We start from the raw sequence: 11033 nt of genomic DNA, 5'->3' as shown, positions 1-11033 counted from the left end.
ATATAATTTATTTGAATACCATTTTTTTACACCTTTACATTTCCACCAATTCTGCATTGTTCTGCTATTCCAGGGGAAGTCTTATCAAAGTCCTTACAGAAGTGTCCCTGCACACCCTGCATGTCATAACTAGCCACTGCTACCACATCCAGCTAGTCAAAAATATTTCATGTATCATTATGCAATTCAAAACTGACAGTGACATAAAAGGTTGAATATTTAAGTTTGCATTATATTTTTGAGAACAAACTTGTTTTAGGATAACAGCAATCCATTTGGTGTTGCCCTCACTATAACCATTAACTCATCAACCTAGTCTAATTTAAACTGTTTCTCCAAGCTGAGGACATTTAATGAGCTATTTACATGGAAGATATTAAACTTTCATAACCTTTCCACAGAACCCCATTTCAGACAAGAGTATACCACATACAGCACACTGTACACCCGTCTACAAACTATTACACAGCGATCTATAGCAAGGGTCCAGACAAGCAAAAACCATGTATAAGCTTTAATCTTGATTTGTGATCTTGACCTTAGAGCTGCAATGATTAAAAGTGTCTGTCTAGTGACGATGCATATGTCTATAAAGCTTGATGCAGTTTACAGACAGACAGAGCCTATACCATAATACATTTGCCTTTCGACAGACGTATAAAAATCTGGATTCTCAGAATATCTGAGCTAAAGTAGAACTATTTGGGAAAAATAAAAGCATACAACAATTGAAGAGAACATTATTTTGACAAGAGGTTGTGCATCCTCAATGTAAGGCCACTCATTATTTCATGCCTCTCATATGTTTCGGTTTCAATGTTAAGCTCATTACACCTTAATTCTGTCATCCTCCTCAGTTCCTGTGTCCAAACCTTACATCCAGATGATGGCCTCCTCGGTCCTGGAGTACAGCGAGTACTTCAACCTCCACTGTTCCCACGATAACGGCACAAAGCCCGTCTACAGCTGGCTGAAAGGAGGGAAAGTGCTGACCAATGACTCACGCTTGCTGCTCTCACATGACCAAAAGGTGCTGACCATTTCACGCGTTGTGATGTCAGATGATGACATATATGCCTGCACTGTGGAGAACCCCATCAGCAGCACGAAGAGCACACCTGTTCATCTGACAGTCTACAGTAGGTGGCATTCATCATCAACTGGAGCTCAAGTCATATGCATGTACACTACGAATACCAAACTGGTTGAATAGTTTCTTCTGGGTGTTGAGAGGTAGAGAAAGGATTCAGATACATTTCTCCTGTGTACAATGTTCAGACACCGAAAATACTTGTCTCTTAAATGGAGTGGAGCACCAAAAGAAGAAGAAATTGAAGGTGCAAGTATCTACAAGTCAGAGTAATCATAAACAATAGTTGTATTGGGTTACGTTGGTAGTTTAGGTCTAAGAATTTAAGCTCACGGGGATGACTTACAGTAGATCTTTTGTTATCAGTTACAATCTTGTGAGGTCCACTTAAAGAAACGCATCTCAAAGGTCCAGAAGATATATTATGTATAACAATGTGACTAAAGTGAGCCAAAAGTTAATAATAATAAGGGCTAATATATATTTTAATGACAGCCATGCCTGTTTTCTTCGTTCACCCTATTGTTACTTTCAGGCCTGTGCCTCTCTGTGGCCTGATGGTTTAAAGCAGAGGGAAACCACAGGTCAGACTTTGAAACTACCTTAAATGCTATAAAACCTATACTGCTAAAAAGTAAATTATGGAAAAGTATCTATATACACCTTCTTTTTTTTAACGTTTTAGTTAAAATGTAGTTAGTATTTAGTTGTTTTCTTTTCTTTCTTCCCTTTTTATATTTTGCTATGAAATGTTTGAAATTAGAGCCTTTTTATGGCAAGCAATCCCCCTTTTGTGTTGGCGTTACTCTAAGGAGCCATAAGTTCATTAATTTAGTCAGAATTACACTCCATTTCTCCAAACTGAGTCCTTTTTCTTAAAGAACTAGGTATCTGAAGATTTTAACTATAATATTTCCCCAGGATGCCACTTCAAACAATCTGAGCTCTCCCTTTAACAAACCAGGGAGCGTGTCTTGTTATGAACACTGTGCACATTGTTCACAAACCATCCATTTCCACAAGCTTGTGGAAGCAATTATCGCCTCATGCTGAGTAATATGCAAGCATGCTGGCCTCTCAAACCATGTTGTTTACAACAAGTGCAAATCCGGGCTGTGTTTTGTAGGAGGGTTGTCTCCGTGCGCCTGTCTCTGGGTGCCACTATAGAGCCACATGTCAGGCTGAGAGAGAGGGTGAAGCACTTTACTCCAGTGAAAGGCCAGTCGTTTTTGAAGTGGATAGAGAAAAAAGGGGGCAGGTGGGGAGGACGTTTTGCCTCAGTGGACCTCAAAATTCTGACTTCATTATTACCGTACGGTTCTGTGCTGCATGATTAGACAAATACAGGCATGCTCCCTGTTCCCTCTGCATCATAGCAGCGTGGCACTGAGTCCCAAAGTGGTTGTCCAAATGTCCTACGTCACTGATTCCTATTCAAACAAGTACTTTGTACATTCTTAAAATGACAAGCAATGTTAGTAAAATAATAAAGAAATAAAGAAACGTCTTGGTCTAATTGTCCAAGATCTGCACTGTCAAAGAGAAATGACAAGTAAAAAGTTTTTGTAATGATGTTTGCAGGTTCTATTTCAAAATGAAGATGTAGTGCAGTGGTGATTTTAGCCTCTTTTTTAGGGATGTTCAAGCACACCTAACTTTTAACTCAGCGCCCTGGAAAAATTAAGAAGCCATCATTATGATTTTGTAAAGAAGCTTAAATCTCAAATCTTAGATCAACCAGAATATTGAATAAATTTGGAATAAATGATGACACTTATAAATGGATCAGTAAACTCTGTTTTTTTTTTTTGCACGAGTCAGATTCTCAATGCCACCTGTCAATCAGTCTAATAGGCTCGTCAAGAAAGGACCAATCGATGACCTCAATTTGTCCCGAAGGAATACACCCCTTACCTGCAGGAGCTCCACCCCCTTTTACTCTAACAACATTGTTGGGGCTTTGCATTACAAACGCTTTGATGTCAGAGGTTAATAGTTAAATTAAAGATTAATACTTAAAGCTCATTGTGCTTTATTTCACTTTTTTAATCTAGATATATGTTGCAACATCTGGTTGCATAATTTAGTCTTTGTTTGTTATGATCCTATTTGTGACTGAGCACCTCGTTTATGGTCATACCGCCCTGAACACATATGATCTCGTCTGATTTTGGAAGCTAAGCATGGTCGGGCCTGGTTAGTACTCGTATGGGAGGCCACCTGGGAATAACAGGTGCTGTAATTATTAGATCTTTATTCATACAGGTTAGTTCCCATTGAGTCTCAATGACTCATTTACAAGAGAGACCTGTTACATACAACATACAGGCAAATGAGAAAAGAGAACACAAGGATGGAGGAAGCCAAAAAAATCATGTCTTACACCTTGTCCTGGCCAGGAAACAGTATAAAGGATGCAAAAATGGATGTTACATAATATATTTATGCATAGAGGTCGACAAAGCCGGTGAGTTATCCATAAACTCGCCAGGAAGTTATAATGTTCTGATAAGATTGTACAGTGTCTATCAGCATCATGGTTCTGATAAGGCCACAGATGCCCTCTTGGGGTGGGGGGGTGGGGGCAGGCAAAGCTTCTAATTTACATATCCTCCAGGAGCAATTTGAGATTAAAGCTGCAAGCAGCGTTGAAGGCCCTTGCAGCGAAGCGCCGCTGCGGCCTTACGGCGACAGCGGGAACTCCAGCAACTCTTTCCGGTCGCCATCGAGAACGCTCACGCTACCGTCCCGCGCCCGTTTGTTCCGAGGGGGTGGGGCTTTGATTACGTCAAAATATGATCACAGTGGATCGTCGGTCATCCAACAGGGATGAGTCATGCCAAGTTTTGTGCATTTCGGTCTTTCATTGTGAAAGTTATAGTGTTTGGAAATTAATTGCGTGAAGTGAAATTTTGAGGCCTGGCCACGCCCCTTTAGCCTAAACAAAAATGCTAACTTTAGATAACTTTTACTCTCCAATGTCTTACGGGCATATCAACCAAGTTTGAAGGCAATCCTTCAAAATTCCTAGGAGTTTGTTAAAATTTGCAATTAGAAACACCCAAAAATGATCCTTTGACCCAAAATGTCCGACTTCCTGTTGGTTTAGGACCAGGGCTCCAAGAGACTTTTTTATAGGTCCTGAGAAGATACAGATGTTCACCGAGTTTCAGAATTATCTGTCCAAAAATGGCTTGGGGTTGAGTTTTTAAAATATTCTAGGGGGCGCTGTGGAGGCTATTGACCACATATCATGGCTTCCTGTTCAAGGGGTGGATAATGATTGATCATACTGATTTTGGTGCACCTCGGTTCAAAACTGGAATTTAGAGCCAAACGTATGGCGATGGCGTTACGTCTTATTTCGCCACGCCGCGCCACCCACATGCTCTACCTAAAACTGTCACTGTTGGAAAGCAAGTTACACCAATATGTCTTCGGTCACTGGACACACTATCATGCTGATCAGGTAACAGGGGTCAGATAGGGATCGTTCAACGTATAACTTTACACTTCCTGTTATCAGGGGGCGTGGCTTAAGTTATGTCATGATTTGACCATTCAGTCTTGCAGGGGACCGGATGTGGATCAATCACTGAAGGTTTGATGTCTCAGACAGTTTTCTTGTAGGAGCTATTAGCATGTCGTTTTTCATGACGAGATGTCAAACTTTGAGGTCTGGCCCCGCCCCTTCAGCATGCTCCAAAACGAACGATTTAGATAACTTTGCGTCCCCCATGCCTTTTGACCAAAATGGGCATGTTTGAAACCGATTGAGCGAAATCTCTAGTACGAGTTTGTTCAAATGCGGAGGCTGTAAACCGTCAAAAAGGTGTGCAAATTGGGACGGCATTCCAAAATGGCCGCCTTATTTTTAATCGTTCAACGTTGGTGCCAAAGGGTTTTCTGTGCATCTTGGCGGATAGGACAATCTTACCAAATTTCATGTTTCTACGACAAACTAAGGCTAATGCAGAGGGTATTTTGAAAATTTCTAGGTGGCGCTCTTGAGCCGTTTCTGTTGCGATTTTTGCCACGCCCTTAAAATACGTAATTTTTCACCAGTCCTGATGCGTCCGTTAAATTTGGTGACTTTTGGGTTATGTTAAGGCCCCCAAAACGCCAATTCATTTTGTGGAAAAAATTGTAGCTCGGGCCTGAACAGAGCGATTACAATAGGCCTTCGCATTGCTTCGCTACTTGGGCCTAATAAGGGGAAGCCAAATTCAGATAAACAACAACAATTGTTTGGGCCACCAGACTCTGGTTTCTGTCTGCCTTCAAGTTCTGCTGGTATACTCAATGGTGAATCCAAACAGCCAGATTAGTGCCCGGTCCGTGCTTGATTTAGCATTCTTCAAGACTGAATCCTTCATGTTGGCGAGTTCCAGGAGCCGCAAATGGCCTACGATTCTCAGAAATCGCGTATGAGTTTGAAAGCTCGAGGCACAGATTAATCCTTCACATAAGGCTGGCAGCTTTATCCTGGTCGAAACTGCTGCTGACGTCTTCCTAATTTGTCAATATCCAAGGTATCCGTTGATTACAAAAAGTAGAAACCCTATTATCATAAATCCAATAATGTACACATCTTATACGTCCTCCATGGACAGCACAGTCAGGCACATCATCTTCCACTCCCCCCCAGGAATCAATGACATACCCAGCTGTGTGGGTCCATTCAGGGCAGGAGGGCTCTCCAGCACCCTATCTTCTAGTGGCAAAAATGTATCAATTGCGTTGAGGGACCAGCTGACCAAATCCATAATAATTTTCAATTCAGTAGCTGTGTAAAGAGAGGAAGGCTTTGAGGTTGACAGGACAAGAGAGCAAAATAGCAGGAGAGAGGGAGGGTAAGAATGACTGTCTTCGTCAAAGGCAAAAGACAGGATGATTAATCTTGACTGAGTAATCTTTTGTACTTCTCATAAACCACACCAAGGTGTGTGTTGTTTAAGCCAAGAGCCATTTTCAGTGGGGGCTAAGCACCCCTAAAGGTCTGACCCTAGACTCGCCCCTGGTATAGTGTATGAAGTCAGTTTTTTTCTTCTTTCTTCTTTCCTGCCTCTCTGGTTTAGGAAGGAGCTCGTTATACATCATCCTGTCCACTGGGGGCATTTTCCTTCTGATCACCCTGGTGACAGTTTGTGCTTGTTGGAAACCATCCAAGTAAGAGTTGTTCTTTTTTTATTTTTTTCCTTCTTTTCTTCTTTCTTACATCTTGTTCTCCCCCTTTTCTGGCTTTAATGTTGTACTGGATGATGTGACTAGACTTTCAAGGAGCTCCCTACTCGAAGTCATGGCCACTGTTTAAAAGAAACGTGGCATTTAGCGTGAATGTAATGAACAAGAAGCTTGATGTTTGCTGTAAGATGAAATGGAGTGGACTTTGTGTGATTTCGTTGTAGAAAGAAGCACCGACCTGTCCCCCAGAGAGCTCCTGTTTATGTGGAGCAAAGTGAAAATGGCCATGACAGTGAGGAACACTTTGATTTATTTTATTTATCTAATTGTAATTTAACTTTAAAACACATTTCCAATCCTGCAGGAATAATATCAATGTTAATTTTTCTGCAAAATCTCAGTCAATTCTAAACGTTCTTTAATCTTTGGTCTGCAGTTGATGTTGTGCCCAAACCAACAACACTTGGCCGAAGGAGTCCGATGCCTCTTTATGTTCTCAATGAAGATGTAAGTCGCTTTTTTTTATTTGCAAAATGTACATTTTGTAATGTTACAGTGAAGGACAAGACTGGGATTATTTAACAACACTCTGGGGCCTTTTTGGAAATTAGCTGATAGCTAAAAACAATGTTGCCATGCCTACAACAAGAAGTTCTTCTGAACATTGAGCAGTACATGAGTCACATTCACCAAATTAATTTAACAAATATTTATTTTTTTGTTGTTGTTGCAAGGACAAAATACAGCTGGTAGTAAATGTCATTGATTTTGCAACTATGATTTTGGAAACAAAACTTTAAATGATAGCTTCATAAAGAATAACGTTGAGATAAATTGAATGCAAAGCTGTTAAATGCTGACGTGCTATCACACAGATGAGTCATTTCTGACATGTACAGCAGAGATGAGGAGCACCTAAACAGCAGTTCCCAAACTTTTCAGCGTTTGTCCTTCAAAATTACATCAAAAGAAATTTGTGACCCCATAGGCCTGGTTAAAGGTTAAATATAGCAAGTAAGCCATAAATATATAATTGATAACTCATTGACAGCACAAACAACTATTCTTTGATTAATTCCCAACATCAATATTTACTTTACAAGGGAAAATGTGCTATCTTTATATTTTGTTTTCAGGTGTTTAACTCAAGTCTCCTCATTGTTGCTTTATGACCCACAGTGGAATATGAAACCTAACTTTGGGAACCACTAATCTAGATGATAAATGTATAGTATAGTTAGCATTCTAGATTAAAACACAACAGTATTATCTTCAGGAATTGAACTTGCTGGCTGTGAGTTGGCTCTTAATGAATTCATAATGACTTCAGAAGTATTACTGTAATTAAAATCAAATGTTCAGGCTCCATATCTCACTTTACTCTTACTCACCAACTCAGCTCTGTGACTACCGCCCTTGCCAGCTCAGTGGCATAACAGTAACAAGTTGACCCTACCACCTCATACAACTGGTTTTGCTGCAGACATCAGGGCTGGTTTTGAAAGTGTTATTGTTTTCATTCATTTAATGTTTGCTTTTTGACTATTTATTACAAGTAAGTTTATTTTTATTTCACAACTTTGAGAGGTAGATAAAGATCTGTCCCCTCAAGATCGTCATTTTGTCTCTGTTTGTGTGACAAAAGTAAAAATAGTCAATCTTAAAATACTTCCAACAAAGTTCAGTCTGGTCCTCTGGATGGTTTCTTTTTATCAGTCTGAGGAGCCACAACAAACTCAGTCCCACAAGCAGCACACTCACATAGTTGACCAACCAGTTTTATGGTGATAAGATGGTTCCTGGAGTTCGCCCTCTCCCCTGTTGACTCCTCTGAGGCAGCCATGGTCAAAGTGGTTCAAAACATCAAAGTTCATGCTCAATAATCCAGGTAAAAGGATTATTGATCACTAAACCTGTTAGAATTCATTCTGCGAGTCACAATGATCCATGTATCTATTCATTATCTAGCTTTTTCCTTTTCGGGTCATGGGGTCGCTGGTGCCCATGTCCAGCCATCACTGGGTGAGAGGTGGGGGACACCCTGGATGGTCTCCAGTCCATCACAGGGACACAGAGAAAAACGAGGAAAACAACCATTCACTCTCTCACTCACACCTAGGGACAATTTAGAGTTACCAATCAGCTTAACATGCATGTTTTTGGTCTGTGGGAGGAAACCGGAGAAAACCCATGCACGGAAAGAACATGCAAACTCCACCCAGAAAGGCCCCGGACCAGGATTTTATCCTGGTAACCTTCTCGCTGAGAGGCAGCAGCTCTACCAACTGAACCACTGTGTCGCCTGTAACAACAATGTCAAATGAAATTTAATAATAGTTCATTACAATTACTTAATAAACTTTTCTCTGTGCATAACATTTGTTTACTGCTCACGTGGCAATAAGCATGCCCCGAGTGATGATATTCATTCATTTTCACTTCTCTTCAGGAGACTCTGGAGCGTCTGGAGGAATGTTCTGGCAACGCTGCCAGCCAATCAGAAATTATTGTCCCGTCCACTTATGTTCCTGTCTTCCCGCCTACCTCCAACAGAACTGAGCGACCAATCTGGTCTGCCCCTCGCAGGTACCCCCGCAGCCCCTCTCCACTGGCACAGCCTCTCCCACAGTCACTCCCTGCTTCTCCTCTACGCCCCATTTCTTCCCCTGCTCGCTCTCCTGCTCACTCCCCAGGATCGTCTCCACGCAGTTTCAGCCCCATAAGAAAAGTCTGTCCTCCAGTGGGCATCCCACCCAGCCGTCTGCCTGTGGAAGTCGAGGGTCCAGATGCCAGTGAGCAGACCCCTTCACAGCACTGACAGCCGCCTGGAGGCTAGTTTTTACCCTGTGATATGTGAAATATTGTACGTGGGTAGTTCATCACTGTTCAGTTGCACACCGCCATCAGAATAATGACTTTCATTCATGCCACAGAACATCAGTAGTTCTCATCTTCCTTATGACTATGCACATAGATTTCCCTGATCTTTTGATGAGCCAATCACATGAAAGGTCCCGTCCACCAGCATGTAGGAAATCACAGAAATGAAGGCACTGCGTGAAATTCCAATTCTGATATATATGTTATACCTCTTTTTGAAGAGTATGTTTTGATATACACATGTATATATGTAAGTTAATAGTTTCACATTTGAGTTGTGTTGTTTGTTCTGTTTTTTTTTTTTTTTTTTTCTCCCCAAGACATTATTAAACCACACAAAGCATATTTACTCCACATAAGGTGATTTTATAACCTAAGGATATAAATAGAAACTGTTTTGAGAAGTTGCTTTCTTGTGATCTATTTCTGTAACAATAAAATACACACCTCATCTTTATTTACTGGGCTTTTTTTGTTTTTTGTTTTTTGTTTTTTGTTGTCAAAAACTATTTACTTTTAGCTCCCTTCAGGATTCTCCTAGAGTTTCACCTGGCTGTAATTCTTCTTCTGACCACTAGGTGTCACTAAAACATTTCTTTAAAGGTTCTTTATTTTCATCCACTCTGGTCAGAACACTTCCACAGGTAACGGGTTATTAAATTTGATGTTTTTCATCAACTTTATTGCTTGTGACTCTAAACATGACATTGAAATATGAATCATTGCCCTTCTGTGCACGTTTATCCCTAATATGTTTACATTATTTACTGTTTTGGATATTTTACTTAAACTAATAATAGACATTAATGAGTAAACCATTAATAGGAGGAATATTTTACATTAAAAATTCTAGTAATATTCTATAATTTTAATCAGAATATAACCGTTTTGTCTAAAAATGCCCCCTCCACACTATAGCACAGAGACCATAGAGTGTTGCTATCTCGGTTCTCCTTAAGGGTAAATTTACAATATCTTTACCTTTAACACACTAGTTCCTGTGTTCAGTTTCAGAGGGTTAGTGTGTTTTTAGCTGTATTTGTTGTAAATTGAGCTCTTGTGCTCTGCCTTGTTGCACCCAGTCCTGCGTGTTGCAGCATGTATGCCGTTGCTTTTCAGTCCCAGGTCCTCCTGCGCTGAATAACACCCCCAGTCTTCTCAGGGAAAACTGATTTGTGTCCTGCTAGTGAACACAAAAACAAACATCTAAATTGAATTCTTGCTCGCTCATCACTTAATTTAAATGCCCACAGATAAATGCAGATAGCACATTTAATTAGATGTAAAAGCTACATATATTGAGAGGTTGGGAGTGCGATTCTAAAGTTTGAACTTCTGAGTTTGAATCGGATCTCATCATGAAATGTTTTAAAGTGAAATTTATTTGAAGTGTAGGTTTGGGAGTTTCAAGTGCTATTTCCTTGCTGTTTTCTGAATAGCTTATTATTTTGTTGAAGTTAAGTATTGCTATCTGCATGATTTATGTCATGTAATGCCCTAACTGGTTAAAGTTGGGAAATTAGTTTGGCCTATTAAAACTAAAAGTAGAGGCCTGGAATTCCTCAAAGGAACGAATATTACCCAGTGACTTTCATGCAGGAATTTTAGATCAAGATTGGATTTTTAAAATTTATTCAATCTTTGTTTTTACAGGTTAATCTCATTGAGTCACAAGGACTCATTTTCAAGAGAGATCTGTTTTGAACTAAAATCCCACAGATGAGGAACACACAATAATAAACAGTCATAAAAAGCATATAAAAATGTTTCTGTTCAGTGCCCTGGGATGATTTCTGCTGTGACTTGGCACTATATAAATAAAGTGAGTTGAACTGAATTGAATTAAATAAAAGTAGTAATCTGAAAAAATAAAAACAGC

At 40.1% G+C, this 11033-nt stretch overlaps 1 protein-coding gene and 1 pseudogene across 1 annotated transcript in view; both read left to right on the top strand.

Annotated features, from left to right (window-relative positions):
- hepacama (hepatic and glial cell adhesion molecule a) overlaps positions 1-9330 on the top strand; it is a 14678-nt gene extending 5348 nt beyond the window's left edge. The window contains exons 3-7 of the mRNA XM_037678156.1: positions 858-1139; positions 6169-6259; positions 6499-6566; positions 6711-6781; positions 8724-9330. Coding sequence (XP_037534084.1) covers positions 858-1139; positions 6169-6259; positions 6499-6566; positions 6711-6781; positions 8724-9092 — 881 coding nt within the window. The 3' untranslated portion in view covers positions 9093-9330. The remainder of the gene's footprint in view (positions 1-857; positions 1140-6168; positions 6260-6498; positions 6567-6710; positions 6782-8723) is intronic.
- LOC119411597 lies at positions 3217-3335 on the top strand (annotated as a pseudogene).
- Positions 9331-11033: the final 1703 nt, after the last annotated feature.

Source organism: Nematolebias whitei, chromosome 6 (assembly GCF_014905685.2).
Source record: "Nematolebias whitei isolate Nwh7 chromosome 6, NemWhi1, whole genome shotgun sequence".
NCBI lineage: Eukaryota > Metazoa > Chordata > Actinopteri > Cyprinodontiformes > Rivulidae > Nematolebias > Nematolebias whitei.
The sequence above is the reverse complement of the archived record's forward strand: the minus strand, read 5'-3'. Positions and strand labels throughout refer to the sequence as shown.